The 24,436-nt window shown below is 41.2% G+C and overlaps 1 protein-coding gene across 2 annotated transcripts in view; it reads right to left on the reverse strand.

Moving 5' to 3' along the window:
* RAPGEF5 (Rap guanine nucleotide exchange factor 5) overlaps positions 1–24,436 on the reverse strand; it is a 244,339-nt gene that overhangs the window by 151,598 nt on the left and 68,305 nt on the right. For both annotated transcript variants that reach the window (XM_055420567.2, XM_055420566.2), the window contains exon 6: positions 22,804–22,870. In XM_055420567.2, the coding sequence (XP_055276542.1) occupies positions 22,804–22,870 (67 nt within the window). The remainder of the gene's footprint in view (positions 1–22,803; positions 22,871–24,436) is intronic.

Below are 24,436 nucleotides of genomic sequence, written 5' to 3' on the forward strand. Positions count from 1 at the left end.
ATCTTTGTTTTCTGAATGTTGAGCTTCAAACCAACCTTTTCACTCTCCTCTTTCACTTTCATCAAGAGGCTTTTGAGTTCCTCTTCACTTTCTGCCATAAGGGTAGTGTCATCTGCATATCTGAGGTTATTGATATTTCTCCCAGCAATCTTGATTCCAGCTTGTGCTTCTTCCAGCCCAGCGTTCCTCATGATGTACTCTGCATATAAGTTAAATAAGCAAGGTGACAATATACAACCTTGACGTACACCTTTTCCTATTTGGAACCAGTCTGTTGTTCCATGTCCAGTTCTAACTGTTGCTTCCTGACCTGCATACAGGTTTCTCAAGAGGCAGGTCAGGTGGTCTGGGATTCCCATCTCTTTCAGAATGTTCCACAGTATATTGTGATCCACACAGTCAAAGGCTTTGGCATAGTCAATGAAGCAGAAATAGATGTTTTTCTGAAACTCTCTTGCTTTCTCCATGATCCAGCGGATGTTGGCAATTTGATCTCTGGTGCCTCTGCCTTTTCTAAAACCTGCTTGAACATCTGGGAGTTCACGGTTCACATACTGCTGAAGCCTGGCTTGGAGAATTTTGAGCATGACTTTACTAGCGTGTGAGATGAGTGCAATTGTGCGGTAGTTTGAGCATTCTTTGGCATTGCCTTTCTTTGGGATTGGAATGAAGACTGACCTCTTCCAGTCCTGTGGCCACTGCTGAGTTTTCCAAATCTGCTGGCATATTGAGTGCAGCACTTTCACAGCATCATCTTTCAAGACTTGAAATAGCTCAACTGGAATTCCATCACCTCCACTAGCTTTGTTCGTAGTGATGCTTTCTAAGGCCCACTTGACTTCACATTCCAAGATGTCTGGCTCTAGGTCAGTGATCACATTATCGTGACTATCTTGGTCGTGAAGGTCTTTTTTGTACAGTTCTTCTGTGTATTCCTGCCACCTCTTCTTAATATCTTCTGCTTCTGTTAGGTCCATAGCATTTCTATTAATCTTAGAAATCTTTAAATTTTGATAATATAATCAAAATGTTTTTAAAACACAGAACACATTTTCTCAATTTCCTAAATTAAATGTAAGAAGAAACATAATTCAATACACTTTCCTGTTTTATTCCCAAATACACTTGCTTCCAAACAGGGTTAAAAATTCTAGATAAATAAATAAATCTGATTAAAGCCATCAACATATTCTTGGATAAGACATAAACTGAGCAGTGACGGTGGCTAGACTTCTGTCCCATGAAGAAGCAGCCACATGCTCAGTGACAATTTTCTTTGTTCCTCAGTGGCCCATTTCCCTATTTCCAAATTCACTGGTCTGTTCTCAATAGTTAAAATTGCCACAGGAATGACACATGAATAATCTTCTGATCACCTGCTAATGTCAACCCATAATTAGAAAATTAAGAAAGTTATTTATCTGTCTCCACCTAATAATTTATTTAACAAATAGTTGTTTTCCTAATAACTGCTCTCACCATATCAAAGATGTGTTTGCTAAGCATGCTACGATGACAAAATATTCTTATTTCAAGGATATTCAGTTCAATTCAGTTCAGTCGCTCAATCGTGACCAACTCTTTGCGACCCCATGAGTCACAGCACGCCAGGCCTCCCGGTCCATCACCAACTCCCGGAGTTCACTCAAACTCATGTCCATCATGTCGGTGATGCCAGCCAACCATCTCATTCTCTGTCGTCCCCTTCTCCTCCCACCCCCAATGCTTCCCAGCATCAGACTCTTTTCCAGTGAGTCAGCTCATCGCATGAGGTGGCCAAAGTATTGGAGTTTCAGCTTTAGCATCAGTCCTTCCAATGAACACCCCAGGATTGATCTCCTTTAGAATGGACTGGTTGGATCTCCTTGCAGTCCAAGGCACTCTCAAGAGTCTTCTCCAGCACCACAGTTCAAAAGCATCAATTCCTTGGCAATCAGCTTTCTTCACAGTCCAACTCTCACATCCACACATGACCATGGGAAAAACCATAGCCTTGACTAGACGGACCTTGGTTGGCAAAGTAATATCTCTGCTTTTTAATGTGCTATCTAGGTTGGTCATAACTTTCCTTCCAAGGAGTAAGCGTCTTTTAATTTCATGGCTGCAATCAGCATCTGCAGTGATTTTGGAGCCCCAAAAAATAAAGTCTGACACTGTTTCCACTGTTTCCCCATCTATTTCCCATGAAATGATGGGACCAGATGCCCTGATCTTCGTTTTCTGAATGTTGAGCTTCAAGCCAAACTTTTCACTCTCCTCTTTCACTATAATCAAGAGGCTTTTGAGTTCCTCTTCCCTTTCTGCCATAAGGGTGGTGTCATCTGCATATCTGAGGTTATTGATATTTCTCCCGGCAATCTTGATTCCAGTTTGTGCTTCTTCCAGCCCAGCGTTCCTCATGATGTACTCTGCATATAAGTTAAATAAGCAGGGGGACAATATACAACCTTGATGTACTCCTTTTCCTATTTGGAACCAGTCTGTTGTTCCATGTCCAGTTCTAACTGTTGCTTCCTGACCGGCATACAGGTTTCTCAAGAGGCAGGTCAGGTGGTCTGGGATTCCCATCTCTTTCAGAATGTTCCACAGTATATTGTGATCCACACAGTCAAAGGCTTTGGCATAGTCAATGAAGCAGAAATAGATGTTTTTCTGGAACTCTCTTGCTTTCTCCATGATCCAGCGGATGTTGGCAATTTGATCTCTGGTGCCTCTGCCTTTTCTAAAACCTGCTTGAACATCTGGGAGTTCACGGTTCACATATTGCTGAAGCCTGGCTTGGTGAATTTTGAGCATGACTTTACTAGCGTGTGAGATGAGTGCAATTGTGTGGTAGTTTGAGCATTCTTTGGCATTGCTTCTTTGGGATTGGAATGAAGACTGACCTTTTCCAGTCCTGTGGCCACTGCTGAGTTTTCCTAATTTGCTGGCATATTGAGTGCAGCACTTTCACAGCATCATCTTTCAGGATTTGAAGTAGCTCAATTGGAATTCCATCACCTCCACTAGCTTTGTTCGTCGTGATGCTAAGGCCCACTTGACTTCACATTCCAAGATGTCTGGCTCCAGGTGAGTGATCACACCATCGTGATTATCTTCGTCGTGAAGATCTTTTTTGTACAGTTCTGTGTATTCTTGCCACCTCTTCTTAATATCTTCTGCTTCTGTTAGGTCCATACCATTTCTGTCCTTTATCGAGCCCATCTTTGCATGAAATGTTCCCTTGATATCTCTAATCTTCTTGAAAAGATCTCTTGTTTTTCTTATTCTGTTGTTTTCCTCTATTCTTGGCATTGATCCCTGAGGAAGGCTTTCTTATCTCTCCTAGCTATTCTTTGGAACTCTGCATTCAGATGCTTATATCTTTCCTTTTCTCCTTTGCTTTCCGCTTCTCTTCTTTTCACAGCTATTTGTAAGGCCTCCTCAGACAGCCATTTTGCTTTTTTGCATTTTTTTCCCATGGGGATGGTCTTGGTCCCTGTCTCCTGTACAATGTCACGAACCTCCATCCAGACTTCATCAGGCACTCTATCTATCAGATCTAGTCCCCTAAATCTGTTTCTTACTTCCACTGTATAATCATAAGGGATTTGATTTAAGTCATATCTGAATGGTCTAGTGGTTTTCCCTACTTTCTTCAATTTAAGTCTGAATTTAGCAATAAGGAGTTCATGATCTGAGCCACAGTCAGCTCCTGGTCTTGTTTTTGCTAGCTGTATAGAGCTTCTCCATCTTTGGCTGCTAAGAATAGACTCAATCTGATTTCGGTGTTGACCATCTGGTGATGTCCATGTGTAGAGTCTTCTCTTGTGTTGTTGGAAGAGGGTGTTTGCTATGACCAGTGCGTTCTCTTGGCAAAACTCTATTAGCCTTTGCCCTGCTTCATTCCGTGCTCCAAGGCCAAATTTGCCTGTTACTCCAGGTGTTTCTTGACTTCCTACTTTTGCATTCCAGTCCCCTATAATGAAAAGGACATCTTTTGGGGTGTTAGTTTTAAAAGGTCTTTTAGGTCTTCATAGAACCGTTCAACTTCAGCTTCTTCAGCATTACTGGTTGGGGCATAGACTTGGATTACTGTAATACTGAATGGTTTTCCTTGGAAATGAACAGAGATCATTCTCTCGTTTTTGAGATTGCATCCAAGTACTGCATTTCGGACTTTTTCGTTGACCATGATGGCTACTCCATTTCTTCTAAGGGATTCCTGCCCACAGTAGTAGATATAATGGTCATCTGAGTTAAAGGAGGTGGTGTCTCTCGCGTCTGCGCTACCACCAGGGAAGTCCCTATATGTAAGTTAGTTTTTTAAGTCTGTTATTTAGGTTTGCTACTTGTACACATATCTACTATGCATGGGATTCACATTAAAAAGATGTGATAATTTTTAGTTGATCATAAGCATGGTATAAGTTAACAATGGAAATGAGATTATTTAGAATTGCATAACCATGCTTTTAGAATAGCAGTGCTATTCCAACTAGGATGACACTCAGGTCACCAAGAAATGATGGACTCCAGAGAGATCAACACCTGGACTGTATTCAGTTTGAAGTACCATCTGTTTAGGTCATGAGGAGTTGACAGTATTCACAGGACACCCCCAAGGTGGTCACCTCCTCTCAGTCGATGTGAGGAGTCTCATTTATCTTGTCGTCACCTGCAGGGTCTGGCAGGTTACCCATCCTCTTGTTCTTAACCACTAGGATTCCACGACACCATACCCTCCAGGCTTTTCTCTTTTCTCTCTGGCTGCCACTTCTCTTTCCTCAAGGCTTCGCTTTCCCCTATCTTTAAGTTTTGATGATCCTCAGTGGTTTGTTCTTAGCCCTCTCAACCTTCTTCTCTTTCTATTTGTTCTCCCTAGGCAACCTCACTTACTCACAGGATTTCAATCTATCTGCATTTCCAGGGTCCAAAAGTCTCCTTCCCATCCACCTCCAGGACCTAAATGTCCCATGAGTAACTCACACTCAACACTTCCAAATGTGAAATCACTTTCTTACCACTTTCCCCCACTCTCTAAATCTGCAACTTGGCCCATATACCCAGGCAGTGAATGGTATCACCATGTATCCAGGGTCTCAAGCCAAGAAGTGAGGTGTCCTTGATTTAATGTAACCCACCATCTTCTCCCAACTCAGACTGTTATCTCTCATCTACCTCTCTTCAGACCACATCATATCCAACAGAAAATATAAATCTTATATTACATCTTTTGCTAAAAACTTTTCAAAGACTTCCCATGACACCATGACAGAGTCCAATGTCCAATATTTCACACATAATATTCTTTTCGTCTGGTTTTCAGTATCACCTATTTCCACATCTCCTCTTTTGGATGAGGGAGTTCATTGGTGCACTTGGGTTTTCTCCAGCTGTGGCAAGCAGGGGCTATCCTTTGTTGTGGTGTGTGGGCTTTTCATCGCAGTGGCGTCTCTTGTGGCAAAAAGGCATGTTTTAGCTCTACAAACTTTCAAATACTCAGAGCTACCCACAGTGGAAATGGTCTACTATGTGAAGTTCAGTAGAAGATGCTTTATATGGGAAAGTAAATTTCAGAAGTACCCCGACCAAGGATTTGTTCTAAAGATTTGTTTTATGAAAGCCTCCTACCCAAATTATCCACTATCATCAAAAGAGAACAAGCATAAACCTCCTGGCAGTAGTCTATCTGTCAGCCTGCAGTAGAACAGTTGGGCATATTATTGCCATTTCATCTAGCTAACAGAGACAGGGGGAGGGCAAATCTCAACAAATAGAAGAAGAAGAACAGCTGGAGGCCATTCCTTACTGTGGAAATCTCTTCAATTTCATGGCACAAAGAACAGGAGATGCTATAGATGTACTGGCCAAATGTAATCTGAAAAGAGCAAGCAAATGACACTGACATCTTTTCAAAAGAGCAGGTGAATCTGCTCCTTCAGTCTTCAAAGCTGCTCTCACAATTCTTGATCTAGTCATTTCCCCAAAGCTCTAACTGCTCATCCACATGAATTTCTTAATGAACATTTTATATATGAAATGTTATAAGGAAACACATATACATTGGACACCCTGGGTTTTGCTATGACAATGAAATAAAACATTGATTATGCTTACATCAATATATTTTTTTAAATTTTTATGTCTCAAGTTACTTTTTTCCACTTTCTGGTAAGACCAGAGTATTTTCAATCTATGTCACATTTAATGATATGATATGATTTATTTAACAAAGTATCTTTAAAGACATAACTTGCAAACTTATGTCTTTAGCATGCTTTTCATTTCGTATCACATGTCATTCCTTACATGCCCTTTCTTAATCAGTGTGCTCTTCAGAAGTAAGTTTCTAAACTGCAGCAGGAGTATAACCTGTAGCTCTAGACATTCCATGGATCTTCTACAGTAAGGATCTCCCATCAGAAGGGATGGGTGCCGTAGAAGTTGAAAGATTGAGGGCAAGAGGAGAAGGGGGCAATAGAGGATGAGACGGTTGGCTGTCATCACTGACTCAATGGACACGAGTTAGAGCAAACTCAGAGATAGTTAAGGACAGGGAAGGCTGGCGTGCTGCAGTCCATGGGGTCACAAAGAGTCGGACATGACTGAGCGACTGAACAAGGGACGTTACACAGAAACCCCTGCGCTGGCATGAATCCAGATCATCTAAGACCCCTTCCAACCAGGAAGTCTGTCTACAAAAACTGCGAATGTGGGAGGACATCCTGGAAGAACAAGATGCAGAACACAAGATCCAAAAGCCTGGAGCAGGAACGGGAAATCTTCATCGAATTTATGCCAACCTTGAGGGAGACCTGGGAATCTGGTTGTTGGGGCGGAGTCACAGCCCTCCACCCCACAGCACAGGACTGCTATGGGCATGAAGTGAGTTAACACCTGTAAAGCATCCGGGAATGGTGCCTGCAACAGCGAGTGCTACTTGCATGTTAGCTACCATCATCATCATCATCATCACATTACTGTAAGTAATACAGCTGAGCTTAACAACAAATTACAACAGAAGGACATTTCAGCCCCTAGTTGCTTTACTATTTCATTTGTTTAAACCCTTCTTCCCGTCTAAATTATTAAAACTCCTTGACAATCAGTATTGCTCCTGCTTATAATATGCCTCCTGCGTGGCCCCCACATTGCCAGTAGCATAAAAGTAACTGATAGGCTTCACTGAAAAGTTAAGTGCCTACAGTGCAGGTATTTCTAGAGTCTATATATTTTTTAAAAATACGCTTTTAGATTTCTACAGAATTCTAAAGCTTTTACAAATGCATGTAAGACAGACCTCAGATTTAGAAATTCACTTTGAAACTTCAGAGGGATCAACCAACGAGCTGTGGCCTGGCAGCTTTTGTCATCCAAGAGATAACGGCTATTGAATGAATCGAGGGATTGCAGCTGCATTCGAAAAGGAGTGTGTATTACTTTTGTATTTCTGCCCTAGCAAATCACAACCCACTGGGAAGCTTAAGAGAACACCCACTGACCATCTCACACTGCCATAGGTTAGGAGTGCAGAGGAAGCATGGCTCAGCCGGATCCCCCGCTTACAGACTTATGAGGCCAAAGATGAAGGTGCAAGCGGAGCTGTGTTCCCTGTGGAGGCACTGGGAGAGAAGATGCTTCCGAGTGCATCCAGGTTGTTGGCAGAGTCTGGTTCCTGCATCTATGTGACCAGGGGACCCATTTCCTTGCTTGTGTCACCTGCCCTGAGCTCCTAGAGGCCTCTCTCTGGTCCTTGCACAGGGAGACCTACTTCTCAGAGCCAACAACAACACACTGAATCCTCACGCTCGGAATCTTTCCTTATCCTCTCTTCTGTCACTTCTCTTTGATGCTCACCAGAGCAAGGTTCACAGGATTAGACTGGGTACTTGCAGGCAATCCAGACTGTACACTTAATTACATCAGCAGAGTACCTTTTACCATATAGTGAGTATTTACAGGTGCCAAACAGTGCATTCATCTTTGAGGTCATTCTACCTACTAAGGTACAGAAACTCAGATCCTTAGAGCCCTCCTGGAAAACTAGCCCTGAACCCCATTTCAGGATTTTATAGTAACATGCTAATAAGTCTAGTCCTGGGTCATGATTTACCTGCTGTAACATCTTTACCAGAGCATACCTCTGAGTTCACACAATGGAATCCCATGACTTGAGAGCCAGTCTGAATAAATATCTGAATTGCTAAACCATACAGTCAAGTTTACAGTATTTCATGATCCCTTAACAGGCTAAAAGTTAAAATGCTGTTTAATAAAAGTTCATAGGTTTCATTTTATATAATTCTTCAAATAAGAAGACTCTGTAATCAAATCCCAAACCCCACCTGTTGAGACCTATTCAGTAACTATGAAGTATTCTAAGTGAAGATAATGTAGAGAATTGCCTTTTGAACCCTAAATTGCTATTTTTCATTACTACAGCAATTACTGTACAATAGCAAAAAATGCTATTTTTAATTACTCTTAATTAATACTTGCTGTCTCAAATGCTTCACCTCTGCAATGCAAATGACAACCCACTGTGCTGTGCAAGGCTGAAATGTGACTGCATGTAAACAGAAGCAGGATGCTTGCACAAGGTAAGACCTCAACAAAAATCACCCAGTCTTAGCCTTTAACCCAGATCTCATTTGGTCTTCATAACTCAACAACAGGCTAACACATTTATATCAGCAAACAAGTTTCTTCAATAATTTCCCCATATAGAAGTTCATCTGTGCTGTTTTTAATACAAAAGATGGAAACAACCACAATGTTCGGGGGATGATAAATCCATGGTATGGGGTGTTATGAACCACAACCAATGTCAGAGGAGGTACTGTTGGCGCTGAAAATACATTAAGGGAAAAGTACAGAACTCAAAAAAAGAGTCTTTTTTTTTTACATATTTTACAAAAAATACACACACAAGAAATATAACCTAGAAAGTAATAAACACTAAAGTGTTAATAGTGAGTCATTTCTAAGCAGTTTCACTATGGGCATCTTTTTTATTCTGGAATTTTTTTTAAAAAATTATTGTCTTTATAGTCAAGTTAAATAACCCAAGTATCAGATAAATTTTTAAAATTTGCAAAGCATAATCCATAGTAACAATGACTCACTAACAGATTTATCATTTTGACACAAATAGAATTCACCCTAATTCTAACCATCTAGTATGCACATAAAATTTCCTTATATTCTAATTTATACTAATACAACAGAATAAAATAACAAACTAATTTAAAATCTACCTTATTCCATCACCACCAAAAAAATTCAAGTAGTTTTCTCTTTTTTATATGCCTCCTGGTCCTGCTTCACAAATGGACATAATACTAAAGCTATACCATTGAGTTAAGTATGCAAAATTAAATTTCATCTAAGCAGCTATAAGCAGCTCTATTTTAAATAAATGCACAAAGAAGCAACCCAACATGAAATGTTCATGGATCATCCTTTGAAAGCTCCTTCCACTTGCCTCAGATAGAATTTCACAGTAACGCTCCACAAACCCGTGACTGTTAATGTACAAACTGATGGCTAAATGGTCTATCTGTTCAGTTCAGTCGCTCAGTCATGTCCGACTCTTTGCAACCCCATGGACTGCAGCACGCCAGGCCTCCCTGTCCATCACCAACTTCCAGAGTTTACTCATGTCCATTGAGTCGGTGATGCCATCCAGCCATCTCATCCTTTGTCATGCCCTTCTCCTCCCACCTTCAATCTTTCCCAGCATCAGGGTCTTTTCAAATGAGTCAGTTCTTCACATCAGGTGACCAAAGTATTGGAGCTTCAGCTTCAGCATCAGTCTCTCCAATGAATATTCAAGGTTGATTTCCTTTAGGATGGACTGGTTGGATCTCCTTGCAGTCCAAGGGACTCTCAAGACTCTTCTCCAACATCACAGCTCAAAAGCATCAATTCTTCAGCACTAAAAATTCTCCAAGCCAGGCTTCAACAATATGTGAACCATGAAATTCCAGATGTTCAAGCTGGTTTCAGAAAAGGCAGAGGAACCATAGATCAAATTGCCAACATGCCTTGGATCATCAAAAAAGCAAGAGAGTTCCAGAAAGGAATCTATTTCTGCTTTATTGACTATGCCAAAGCCTTTGAATGTGTGGATCACAACAAACTCTGGAAAATTCTGAAAGAGATGGGAATACCAGACCACCTGACCTGCTTCTTGAGAAATCTGTATGCAGGTCAGGAAGCAACATTTAGAACTGGACATGAACAGCAGACTGGTTCCAAATAGGAAAAGGAGTACATCAAGGCTGTATATTGTCACCCTGCTTATTTAACTTATATGCAGAGTAGTACACCATAAGAAACACTGGGCTAGATGAAGCACAAGCTGGAATCAAGATTGCTGGGAGAAATATCAATAACCTCAGATATGCAGATGACACCACCCTTAGAGCAGAAAGAGAAGAACTAAAGAGACTTTTGATGAAAGTGAAAGAGGAGAGTGAAAAAGTTGACTTAAACCTCAACATTCAGTAAACTAAGATCATGGCCTCTGGTCCCATCACTTCATGGCAAATAGATGGGGAAACAGTGGAAACAGTGTCAGACTTTATTTTCTTAGGCTCCAAAATCACTGCAGATGGTGACGGCAGCCATGAAATTAAAAGACACTTACTCCTTGGAAGGAAAGTTATGACCAACCTAGATAGCATATTAAAAAGCAGAGACATTACTTTGCCAACAAAGGTCCTTCTAGTCAAGGCTATGGTTTTTCCAATAGTTATGTATGGATGTGAGAGTTCGGACTATAAAGAAAGCTGAGCACCAAAGAATTGATGCTTTTGAACTGTGGTCTATCTGTATACCCTGTCAATTAAAAAGGTCTGTCTTGCATGTATATTGCAGAGAAAAATTATTATCTTCATCTTCGGAACTGATACCCAAAGATCGTAATATATTGTATATGCATACACACACACACACACTTCTTCCCTTATTGACAATAGATTCTTCAAGTCACATTTTATTCTTGAATGGGTTCTGCACACTGACATCTTTCTGAAATGATGCTTTTAAGTTAATGTCCCCACACTGGGCTCATCTCAGAAGGCAAAACACCATGTACTATGCTATTTACCAAAAACCAAAACAAACTTCACAAGGCTAGAGTTAAATTAGGTTACCACAAGATCCAAGCATGTGCAGTTTCTGTGAAAAGTGAAGTCGCTCAGTCATGTCCAACTCTTTGCGACCCCATGGGCTGCAGCCTATCACGCTCCTCTATCCATGGGATTTTCCAGGCAAGAGCACTCGAGTGGGTGGCCATTTCCTTCTCCAGAGGATCTTTCAAACCCAGGGATCAAACCTGGGTTTCCTGCATTGCAGGCAGGTGCTTTACTGTCTGAGCCACCAGGCAAGTCCTGGTTTCTTTGAAAGTAGAGACAATAAGTTAGTATTTAGTTTTAAAAAGTCACATGTGTGTACATCTATATCTTTTGCTATTTAGGGACCTATTCCCAAGACGAAGAAAATCAACTTGATGTGTGGTAAATGTAGAATATATTAAGCCTGTTTGATTTACAAAGGAAAGAAACATGCCCCTGAGTTACTGTTCACATATTCATAATCATGGGCTTTTTGATGTGTCACCATGAGATCCTACGTGAGAGAAACTGAAGGAGCTATAACCAGCTCTCCATGCGGTCCTAGAGGCTGAAAAATTCAAAGCCGAAGGCACCTTGAACACTGTGACAGCTCATCAGGGTAGCTCTAAAGCACAATGAGGAAAGGTACTAATAAACCCCACAACTCCTCAGAAATATCAAGAACAAGGAATACTACACCAAGACTGTGCTACAAGTGCTCCGGGGCTTTCTTGATGCTTCCTGAAACCAGATCTATCTTTCTGGGCCTCCCTTGACACTTCCTCTCAAATCTCAATCCTCCTGACCTTCCCCAAATCACGTAGCAGCTCTGAAGCCCCTGGAAGGGCTGGAGCCAGGCTACATTTCCAAATGGGAATTGTACATTCCCCACAGATGAGAAATATAAGGTGGCAACGTGTTCAAGATCCTGCAGTACTCAGATACAAGGTGAGTCATACCCTGGGGGATTCATTTATTTTTATTCTCTGAACAAACATGCTCACTCAGGTCTGTGATAGACTCAGAAAACGAAGAAAAACTCCATTTCTCCATTCCCCAGAAAGGAAGAAGCAGACAGCCCAGAGAAAGAGTGAGTGGAGATCATTACTTTAGCATTAAAAATGCCGTATTTCTAAATGTGGCAAAATTCATCACTTGATGGTACACATTGCGTACTCAATGTGACAGATTCTCCCCTCTTCCCCTAACCTAAGATTATTTCTAGACCTTACTAACTTTATGTATCATCTCTTAAATAAGTCTCCAAAGTTCTAACTTCTTAAACATTTGGCAAAACTCAAATCCCATGCTATTTCTTCTTCCTGAACTGGTACCAATGTGGACAATTCCAATCAAAAAAGCTGTCACCATTCTCTTTAGGGAAGCCCCAGGAATACTGGATTGGGTAGCCATTCCTTTCTCCAGGGGATCTTTCTGACCAAGTGATCGAAACTGGGTCTGCCATACTGCAGGCAGATTCTTTACCCTCTGAGCTACTAGAGAAGACTTCTCTTCAGACACTTCTGCCCAAAAAGGAATTTCTCCACTGTATCAAACCCAACTCGTAGACTCATCCAGAAGGATGAACTAAAGGAATCCTAGCCACTTTATATGCTTCCTGACCCAGAAAGGATGTAGCAGATTCTTGTGAAAGACAGACCTTAAAGAAAACAAGGGAAGGTTCAGGAGAATGATTAGACATGGCAAAGGAGAGGAGTTTTAAATGAGGGAGAGGAGTCAGACAGCTGACAGACAACCTTGCGGAGTTAGGCTCTTTGAGTTTCCTAGTGTTATGCTTTTGGTGATACAGGACAATTGGTTGTTCATTAAGACTCAGTTCCTGGTGCCTCCCTGAAAAGTATTTCCCAAGAGATTCTATCTAAGGAAAAGAAGACATGGGAGAAGAATCACAGGCCCGGGTTAAGTGCAGGTGCTGGTTAATGAGAGGAAAATCAGGTCCTTTTTACCTGTAAAGCAGGATTCCAGAGAGGGAAAATGTGAGATGACTTTTACTAGAAAGAATGCTAGGAAGCATGAGAGAACAAGTTCATGGCTGATGGAAAAACTGATGGAGTTAATGTCACAACTTCTGGACATTAAGCAGGGAAAGACTTTCCCGTGAAGTTGACAATGTGCTGCAGTTATAACCATCTCTTCTTTTGTTTTTTGTCTTTTTTTCCTAGAGAGTTGCAAAAAAAATTCCACCTCAACTCTCTTCTTCTCTAACACTTGCAGCAAAAGTTATGTGTCCTGTTGACTTCTTGGGGTTTCATCTACTTCAAGATCTTCTAGGACTTACAGCAGTAACCTTCATTTGTAATTTGGGTTAGATTTTTTTTTAAGGTCAGAGGTATTTCTCAGACGAGTGATAATGTACCCTATGAGAAGGAATTTGGAAATTACCACTAAGGACATCAAACGCAGAGGGGTTCTAAACTAAAATTGGATGAGCTGAAGAAAACGAGCAACGGGATAGAGCAGAGACGTACCAAGAGAGAAATCTACACTGATGAAAATCTTCAACTACATCAGCTTTGAGAAAGAATATGAGGGTGCCAGGAACACCACTGGCAAACGGCAGAGCAGAAGGACGCGCACTCATCTTCTCTGTGAGAACGTCAAAATTACAACTCTTTGCTGAATAACCATTGACAGGAGAATGTTGGATCCCACCAAAAAAAAAGATACTCCACATTCAAGAGCAAAGGAGAAGCCCCAACAAGACAGTAAGAGGTGTAAAATCACATTTAGAACCAAACCCCATACCCGCCAGAGACGCCTGGAGAGCTCAAACAAAACCTTGAGCGCGAGACCCCACAGAGACTGAGCCAGACCTGTGTCTGAGTCTCCTGCAGAGGTACGGCTCAGCTGTGGCCTGCCACAGGGGCAAGGGCTCTGGGTGCAGCTACCTGAGTCACAAAACCTGTGGCATAAGTCCTCTTGGAGGAGGTCACCATTAAGCCCAACGTAGAGCCACCGAGGAGACAACCTACAAACTGCAGAACAATTATATCAAAGAAATTCTCACACTGTTAAGAAAGTTCTAGAACACACAACAAATTTCCCAAACTGGGTATCTGGCAAAGGGACTGAGAACCCCCAGAGAATTTGACTTTGGAGGGCAGTGGGATTTGATTACAGAACTTACACAGGACTGAGGAAACAGATTCTTGGAGGGCACAAACAAAACCTTGTTTGCACCAGGACCCAGGAGAAAGGAGCAATGACCCCAAAAGAGACTGAGCCAGACTTGCCTGTGAGTGTCCAGGAGTCCCTAGTGGAGCTGTGGGTCGGCAGTGGCCTGCTGCAGGGTCGGGGGCACTGAGTGCAGTGCAGCAGTGTGTGCATGGAACTTTTGAAGGAGGCCGCCATTATCTTCATTACCTCCAGAGGCTGGTCTCAGGTCAAACAACAGGAAGGGAACACAGCCCCACCCATCAACAGAAAACTGGATTAAAGATTTACTGAGCCTGGCTCCACCCATCAGAACAAGAACCAGTTTCTCCCACAGTCTCTCCCATTAGGAAGTTTCCATAAGCCTCTTATCCGTATCCATCAGAGGGCAGACAGAATGAAAACCACAATTACAGAAAACTAATCAAACTGATCACATGAACCACAGCCTTGTCTAACTCAACAAAACTATGAGCCATGCCCCCCCACACAGGGCCACCTAAGACAGACAGCTCATGGTGTAGAGTTCTGACAACACATGGTCCACTGGAGAAAGGAATGGCAAACCACTTCAGTATTCTTGCCTTCAGAACCCCATGAAGAGTGTGAAAAGCAAAAAGAAGGATGCTGAAAGATGAACTCCCCAGGTCAGCAGGTGCCCAATATGCTACTGGAGAGCAGTGGAGAAATAACTCCAGAAAGAATGAAGAGACGGAGCCAAAACGAAAACAACGGCAAGCTGTGGACGTGACTGGTGATATAAGCAAAGCCCAATGCTGTAAATGGCAATACTGCATAGGAACCTGGAATGTTAGGTCCATGAATTAAGGTAAATTAGAAGTGATCACGTAGGAGATGGCAAGAGTGAACGTTGACATTCTAGGAATCAGTGAACTAAAATGGACTGGAATGAGAAAATTTAGTTCAGATGACCATTATATCTACTACTATGGGCAAGAATCTCTTAGAAGAAATGGAGTAGCCCTCATAGTCAGCAAAAGAGTCCGAAATGCACTACTTCGGTGCAATCTCAAAAATGACAGAATGATCTCTGTTCATTTCCAAGGCAAACCATTCAATATTACAGAAATCCAAGTCTATGCCCCAACTAGTAATGCTGAAGAAGCTGAAGCTGAACAGTTCTGTGAAGACCTAAAAGACCTTCTAGAACTAACTCTCAAAAAAGGTATCCTTTTCATCATAGGGGACTGGAATGCAAAAGGAGGAAGTCAAGAGATACCTGGAGTAACAGACAAATTTGGCCTTGGAGTACAAAATGAAGCAAGGCAAAGGCTAACAGACTTTTGCCAAGAGAATGCACTGGCCATAGCAAACACTCTCTTCCAACAAAACAAGAGAAGACTCTACACATGGACATAACCAGATGGTCAATACAGAAATCAGATCGATTATATTCTTTGCAACAAAAGATGTAGAAGCTCTATACAGTTAGCAAAAACAAGACCTGGAGCTGACTGTGGCTCAGATCATGAACTCCTTATTGCCAAATTCAGACTGAAATTGAAGAAAGTAGAGAATACCACTAGACCATTCAGGTATGACCTAAATCAAATCCTTTAGGATTATACAGTGGAACTGACAATCAGATTCAAGGGATTAGATCTGATAAGACAGAGTACCTGAAGAACTATGGCTGGAGGTTCGTGACATTGTACAGGAGGCAGTGATGAAGCCTATCCCCAAGAAAATGAAATGCAAAAAGGCAAAACAGCTGTCTAAGGAGGGCTTACAAATAGCTGTGAAAAGAAGAGAAGCTAAAGGCAAATGAGAAAAGGAAAAAAAAAACCCATTTGAATGCAGAATTCCAAAGAACAGCAAAGAGAGATAAGAAAGCCTTTCTCAGTGATCAATGTAAAGAAATAGAGGAAAACAATAGAATGGGGAAGACTAGAGATCTCTTCAAGAAAATTAGAGATACCAAGGGAATATTTCATGCAAAGATGGGCACAATAAAAAACATAAGCGGTATGGACCTAACAGAAGCAGAAGATACTAAGAAGAGGTGGCAAGAATACACAGAACTATACAAAAAAGATCTTAATGACCCAGATAATCACGATGGTGTGATCACTCGCCTAGAATCAGACCTCCTGGAATGAGAAGTCAAGTGGGTCTTAGGAAGCATCACTATGAACAAAGCTAGTGGAGGTGATGGAATTCCAGTTGAACTTTTTCAAATACTAAAAGATGATGCTGTGATAGTGCTGCACTCAATATGCCAGCAAGTTTGGAAAACTCAGCAGTTGCCACAGGACTGGAAAAGGACAGTTTTCATTCCAATCGCAAAGAAAGAAAATGCCAAAGAATGTTCAAACTCCCACATAATTTAACTCAACTCACACACTAGCAAAGTAATGCTCAAAATTCTCCAAGCCAGGCTTCAACAGTACATGAGCCATGAACTTCGAGATGTTCAAGCTGGATTTAGAAAAGGCAGAGGAACCAGAGATCAAATTGCCAACATCACAGAAAAAGCAAGAGAATTCCACAAAAACATCTACTTTTGTCTTACAGATTACGTCAAAGCCTTTGACTGTGCAGATCACAACAAACTGTGGAAAATTCTTCAAGAGATGGGAATACCAGACTACCTTACCTGTCTCTGAGAAATCTGTATGCAGGACAAGAAGCAATAGTTAGAATGAGACATGAAACAACAGACTGGTTCCAAAAGGGGAAGGAACACATCAAGGCTGTATATTGCTTATTCAACTTATATTCAGAATACATCATGTAAAAATGCCGAGCTGGATGAAGCACAAGCTTCAATCAACACTGCCGGGAAAAATATGAATAACCTCAGATACGCAGATGGTACCACCCTTCCGACAGAAAGTGAAGAGGAACTAAAGAGCCTCTTGATGGAAGTGAAAGAGAAGAGTGAAAAAGCTGGTTTAAAACTCAACATTCAAAAAAAGAAGACCATGGAATCCAGTCCCATGTCTTCATGGCAAATAGATGGGAAACAATGGAAACAGTGACAGACTATTTTTGGGGGCTCCAAAATCACTGCAGATTGTGATTGCAGCCATGAAATTAAAAGATGCTTTCTCCTTGGAAGAAAAGTTATGACTAACCTAGATAGTATATTAAAAAGCAGAGACATTACTTTGCCAACAGAGGTCCGTCTAGTCAAAGCTATGGTTTTTCCAGTGGTCATGTATGGATGTGAGAGTTCGACTATAAAGAAATCTGAACACTGAAGTATTAATGCTTTTGATCTGTGGTGTTGGAGAAGACTCTTGAGAGTCCCTTGGAATGCAAGAAGATCCAACTAGTCCATCCTAAGGGAGATCAGTCCTGGGTGTTCATTGGAGGGACTGATGTTGAAGCTGAAACTCCAATATTCTGGCCATCTGATGTGAAGAACTGACTCACTGGAAATGACCCTGATGCTGGGAATGCATCAGGGAGGAGAAGGGCACGACAGAGGATGAGATGGTTGGATGGCATCACCGACTCAATGGGCATGAATTTGAGCAAGCTCCAGGCGTTGGTGAAGGACAGGGAAGCCTGGCATGCTGCAGTCCATGGGGTTGCAAAGATTCGGACACAAGTAAGTGACTGAACTGATGAGGGTGTATGAGTGCCTACTTAAATGGTCCCTGAGTATTAGATTCTGTTCTCATCCAATTCTGAAAGCTCTCCCTAAATTCTGTACATTATATTTTTCATTTGAATTCATCTCTCAAGACATGGCCACAAACTCTTCACCATTACTATCACCAAGTCAGTGTGGACACTCAGCACAGTTCTCTTTCACCATTTGAGTGATGGCCGACTTCACTGGACAAGCAGCACAGATGACCACATCGCAGCCCCCCCCACAACCCTTTCATAAATGCCACTCATATAACCATGTTATCAAACATGCATCTAATACGTCAGATTCACAACTTAGCCTTGGTCACATCACCACAACCATTCAACAACTGGACCATGTGAATAAAAATCACCAGACTACTAAGATGTTTGTGTTTTCTTATTTCTACAATTTACATCAAGAAAATTTAGCCTGAAGTAACAGAAATAACCCAACATGGTTTAGGATGTTGATTTTAAGGCAGCATGATCTGAAGTCCAGAATCAGTTTTTCTCTCCTCTTTAATCATGTCCATATTGCCACTTTCTTTCTTTGGATAATGCCCAAGTTACTTCTCAGTTCTTGAAAATGCCTCAAAGTTTAGCTTATTTCCTAAATTTACATCTTAAGAACTATGACTTTGAAAGCAGTATTTTATTGACTAAAAACTCTTCTCTTTGTCTAGTTTATCCTGGATTGTAAAACAAATATATAAAAGCTGTATCATCAATTCTGAACACTCTTTTTGTCCTGTACCCTGGGAGAATTCATGTTTAAAGATAAAATAAAATAACGCTCAAAACTTCCAGGGTAGGAAGTGGCAGACTGTGTCATCCACGGACTCCTTCTAGCCTGCCAGCTTTATCTGACTAACAGAGACTCAGAGGAAATGAAGAAGAGAAGGTTTAAGGTTTACAAAATGTGTACAGTTAGAAGATATTAGGAAGGTAGCTAAGATGTTAAGGCAGAAACCCTATGTTCACAGGGAAAGTCAAAGTATTTTCAGATAATAATGCCCAGGGTGTGACAGTAGAGTTCATATAATGGGAGAAGTCTATTTCAGTCACACCCTTTTTCCTTAAGCTGAAAACTTCTTACAAGGTTTTCTTCTTTAGGTTTTTGGATGTTAGGCACTTGGGAAGGTGGCTCTTTCTTGAAACTCACTAGAAACATAGATGAAACATTTTTACTGCTTATGTTTGTGTACATCTAGCAGCTGTAAATCTGATCGAATTATCAAGGCATTTCTATACACACTGCCTTCTCCTGTTACTTTAATATGAAAACTCACTTGTGTTTTCTTCCAGGGTAGAATTTTACATATTATTTTTTAGGTGAAAGGACTTTTTCCTGATGAACCTAAGCTGAGACTAAGAGATAAACTATTTAACAAGGAGGATTTTTTTTTAAAGAATGCTTATTTATAAAACGCCCAAGTTTGAGGAAAAAGAGATGAATACACAGGGCAGTAAACTCTATTGCGGGAAACTGCTCTCCCCCTTCCAGTGACCCCTAATTACACAAAAGCTCTGAAGAGCACTTTAACAACTCTGCTTTACAGATGTCACTTCTGCTTTCCTTTAATGCATTTCAGGGTCATGCCAGATGACAACTGCCACTTGAGTGATGTATGCAAACATCTCCCATCCTATGTGGTGTTAACAGCTGGGTTAACAAAGCTTTCAGACCAGTGCCAACAGGAATAACTACACTGTGAAGTGGGGAAGAACAACAGTCCCCCATAAATGCTTATACAAGGAACCAAGGAATTTTAGAACCTAGATACTGTCTGTCTACCACTCAATTTGGCCAAGGTCATACTGTTTGAAAGAATTAAGAATCAAGGTCTACATTCTCAGTTCAAAGATAGTTTCATTACTCCAGGCTGGTCAGCTATCAATTGAAGACATGAATTTTTCTCCTATGCCCTTTATTCTCATTTCTACTCTAGCACCTTACCTCAATTTATTCAGTCTTTTAGCTTGGAGATTTTTTCCAGTAAGATTACCTCAACCAAATATACAACCATCACTCTGCTGTCCACCCCTCCTTTCAAGAGGTTCTCTTGAATTTTACTTTCATGGCATAAGCTTCCACCTTCCAATAAGAAGTATATCCACTTCTTATCACAGTCTCCTCAGCTCCCTTTGTTGTTGTAAAGTTGCTAAGTCGTATCTGACCCTCTGTGACCCCAAAGAACTGCAGCACACCAGGGTTCCCTGTCCTTCACTATCTCCCAGAGTTTGCTCAAATTCATGTTCATTGAGTTGGTGATGCCATTCAACCATCCCCTTCTCCTCCTGCCCTTGGTCTTTCCCAGCATCAGGGTCTTTTCCAATGAGTCAGCTCTGCATCAGCTGGCCAAAGTACTGGAGCTTCAGCTTCAGCATCAGTCCTTCCAATGAATATTCAGGATTAATTTTCTTTAGGATTGACTGGTTTGATCTCCTTGCTATCCAAGGGACTCTCAGGAGTCTTGTCCAGCGCCACAGTTTGAAAGGATCAATTCTTCGGCGCAACTCTCACATCTGTACATGAGCACTGGAAAAACAATAGCTTTGACTAGATGGTCCTCTGTTGCAAAGTGATGTCTCTACTTTTTCATACGCTATCTAGGTTTGTCATAGCTTTTCTTCCAAGGAGCTAGTGTCTTTTAATTTCATGGCTGCAGTCACTGTCCACAGTGATTTTGGAGCACAAGAAAATAAAGTCTGTCACTGTTTCCATTTTATCCCCATCTATTTGCTATGAAGTGATGGGACTGGATGCCATGATCTTAGTTTTTGGAATGTTGAGTTTTAAGCCTCATGTCCTTACCTCCCTCTTATCTTGGGTGCTGCCCAAGACTGCATCTTCCACTCTGCTCTTCAATCAACAACCTGGACTGGTTCCCATAACTCTAGTCCTGACCTTTCTGAGTTCCAGATTCATGTCTCCAGGTGTTTCCCGAATATTTTCACACCCTTATGTCCTCAAACTCAGCGTGTCCAAAATTATGTCATCTCTCCTTCCATATATTTTACTCACCTTCCTAAGAGTATCATCACTTTTCCATTAAGTTCACAGCTTTGGTTACTTGACTCCTCCTCTGCATTTACCTAGTCCTACTGATTTTTAAACAATTCTTTATGCTCCTTTTTCTTGTGGTTCCCCAAAAAACCGCCAGAAACTAAGTGTTCATCAGCCTCTCAAACTAGATTTTCATCCAACTCATCTTCTTTCTTAAATGTCTACATCATGTGAATCTGTTGTTCAAAAAGTCTTCACTTTTCTTTATTAAATCCCACAGGAGAGTACACATCCTCTACCTGCTCACAGCCTGACCGCTTCAATGCTGATTCAGGTCCAGTCTCTTCAACCAAGCTCTCTGTTACTGTTCTTGGACTCACTATCATACACTAAGATTGTTGGCGCTCAACCATCAGTTCTTTTACAAGCTAGCTTTTTGATGTGCCTGTCTTCCTGGTATGGCTGTAAGAACCACATCTTACATGTTCACATATTCTGAAACTTACCTGCTATATTACATTATTTTAAAAATGAGGCTCAGTGATGAGGAGAATGTGATTAACAAGTAGAAAATCCTGAGTTTAGATCCTAGCTCTGATCTGTTTTAGATGGGTGACAAGAGGCAAGTTACTTAACCTCCAGAGGCTTTCACGTCTATAAAACAGAGATAACGCCACCTATTTCACAAGGCTGTAGGGAAGTGTAATGTGTACATGGGTATGTGTGCCCACACATACAAACACACAATGTTTAACTCAGTATCTGGTACACAGTGAGTGCATTTTTTTAAAACAGATGGCTATTAATGACTTTGCAACCCATAGGTATTCCTCTTTGGTCAACACTTTAAACTGCAAGTGAAGTGAAGTGTCAGCCACTCAGTTGTGTCCAACTCTTTGCAGCCTCATGGACTGTAGCCCACCAGGCTCCTCTGTCCATGGGATTTCTCAGGCAAGAATACTGGAGTGCGTTGCCATTACCTTCTCCTGGGGATCTTCCCAACCCAGGGATCAAACCCTGGTATCCTCACTACAGGCAGATTCTTTACTGTCTGAGCCACTAGGGAAGCCCTTTAAACTGCAAAGTTCATGTTAAATATATTTTATTAACACGCTGTCAAGATTCCATTGCATGTTAAGTTTTATACTACTCATCACTATATTTAGCCAAAAATTACTTTTCTAAGCTACATTCTAGAAGAGTAAGAAAGACAACTTTTAACTTTCAAGCTGTGCCCAGATGCCAAAACTTGGGGTGTGAAACTATACAAGATCAGTTTCATTTCACATACATAAGGCAATCCAGCATGATTTTCAGCAACCACCATTTTTTAAATACAGTTAAAGAAGCACTCAAGAAGCTTTGGGAAGGCTAGATATTGTGAGACAGGATTGCCAGAGCCTGTTAACAACCAGAGTTTAATGATTAGCAACCATGGCCAGCTACTTCTGGGAAGAAGGGGATAAGCTTTCCCTCAACCAACAGGTTAATTACTGACTCTAATTAATGGCCTTAAAAGACATAATGAAAATGCAATCCAATACATTAAAAACTGAAGAACGGATCTTCTGTTGGTTGAGGTGATCTTTTTTTCCCTAATGAAACATACAGTCCTTTCTCCTTTGTGCAGTAGGTCACAGCTTTCCCTAGGTTAAGTCATACAGTATTTTTTTTTTAAAGTCCTACTCTAAGGTTCCCGGAACTTTCCATCAACAGAATCTGTAATCTTGCAGGAGAGGCTGCCTGAGAGCAGAGCAAGTTAATGCCACTGTCTCCTTTTGCCCTGACTTGGGCCTCCCACGATGACGAGCAGCCACAGGGCGAGTGGTTCCCTACATCACTACCCACGGTGCCTCCCGTCCAAGACCCCTCATTATCTCCGCACTCCTGGGCAGAGAAATCGCGTGGCCTTACCGCAGACGTTAGACGGGCAAGAATTTCATCACTGCTCTCTTCTGAGTCTTCAATTTTCTGATGAGATCTTTAAAAAACAAAGAATAATTACACTTTAGCTTTGGCTGCTCAAATTTATTCACCGAGTTATGGGGAATACAGGGTAAAGAACAGCCTTATTGCTTCATATGTTAGTGAAAGTAACCTATGTGAGTAACATGGTGACAGTAATACCATAGGAACAATTCCTTCAAAATCAATCAGCAAGAACCTCTTTCCCACACATCAATTAAATCCTGAGGACTGTTACTGCTCTCCAAATGAATCGAAGAATAATCCTGAAACACCAAATTTACTAACATGGGTATGCACAGAGAATAAGCAGAGGGCGAATATAATGTGGGTAAGTACTGAAATTCCTGGTCAGTCTAAATTCAGTCCAGATTCTGAAAATATGAAACATGAATTTTCTACTATACCTGAGTTCCAGCCGACAAACAAATTTATTAGGAAATAGTCTATTATAAGCCTTGTCCTGTGACAGGAATTATATGGATCACAATAGCAGAAGTACTTTGTTCTTTTTTATGAGACCACAACCCAGTTAAGAAGAAAATTATACATGTGTTAAATAACTAAAAAGACAAACAACATTTACATAGTGTGATATCAGTTTGTTTAGAAAATCACCTTTCTAATGTAATTCATGAAAAAATTTCACCACACAAATGTACATTGCTAACACATAAAATCTACTTCAAACAAACCTTATAAAAATTACATTTCTTTCTCCTGGCCTGGTCAAAGGGAAAAACACTGACTAACGCCAACTGAATATATGTAATTGTCTCCCAGATCTATTTCTACAAGCAATTCCTTTCGGCACCTTCCGTGGACTTGTGGGTGGTAATTGCTCTGCAGAGCAGCACCATGGCACGCAGTCCACTGATGGATTTCAGTCTCAGAAACCACAATGGACCAGCCTGAGTGCAAGCCTTGCGGGGCAGAAGGGCTTCTCCTGGCTCCTAAGAGAGCTATGAGGAGGCTCTTTGAGAAAGGAAAAGCAGTCGGATCAGTTCTGGCACTGGCTTCCAGTTTCTGTAAAAGTTACTAAACCCTTTCAAAGGAAAAATGTCCCACCCTTCAGGTCAGAGGAATGAATTACATACTACCACCTTTACAAGAATGGCATGTCACAAGTATGGAGCAGTGCAGGCATGTTGTCCAATAACAATTCTTGGTGCAGCAAAGCCTCTGAAACATTACCTTGATAAAGAACATTTCAAACAATAAGCTTTATTATTAAACGATCTACTTACAAGGTTTCCAAACACATGAAGTTACACCAAGAAAAGACTGGAAGCATTTATATCCTAAGCCACCAAAGCAGGTTTATAAGATTATGCTGGGGTGACAGAATAGATCTGAGAGGAAATTAGGATCTGAGAACATTAGACACAAGAGCACCACCAAGGACTTCAAGGCCCCATCGGTGTCTGCGGTGAAGAGCAGCTGGTGGTACCATCTCTTGCTCAGCCCCCAGCAGACACCTGAAGGATGAGTTCATGTGCATGACGTATTCCCCATTAACACAGATTCTGCTGTGAATGCATTTTCAACAAACTGCCGAAAGGAACTCAAAACTCCAAGGGAA

The sequence above is a fragment of the Moschus berezovskii genome, chromosome 3, assembly GCF_049115385.1.
Source record: "Moschus berezovskii isolate FMDL1 chromosome 3, NW_MosBer_1.0, whole genome shotgun sequence".
Classification (NCBI taxonomy): Eukaryota; Metazoa; Chordata; class Mammalia; order Artiodactyla; family Moschidae; genus Moschus; species Moschus berezovskii.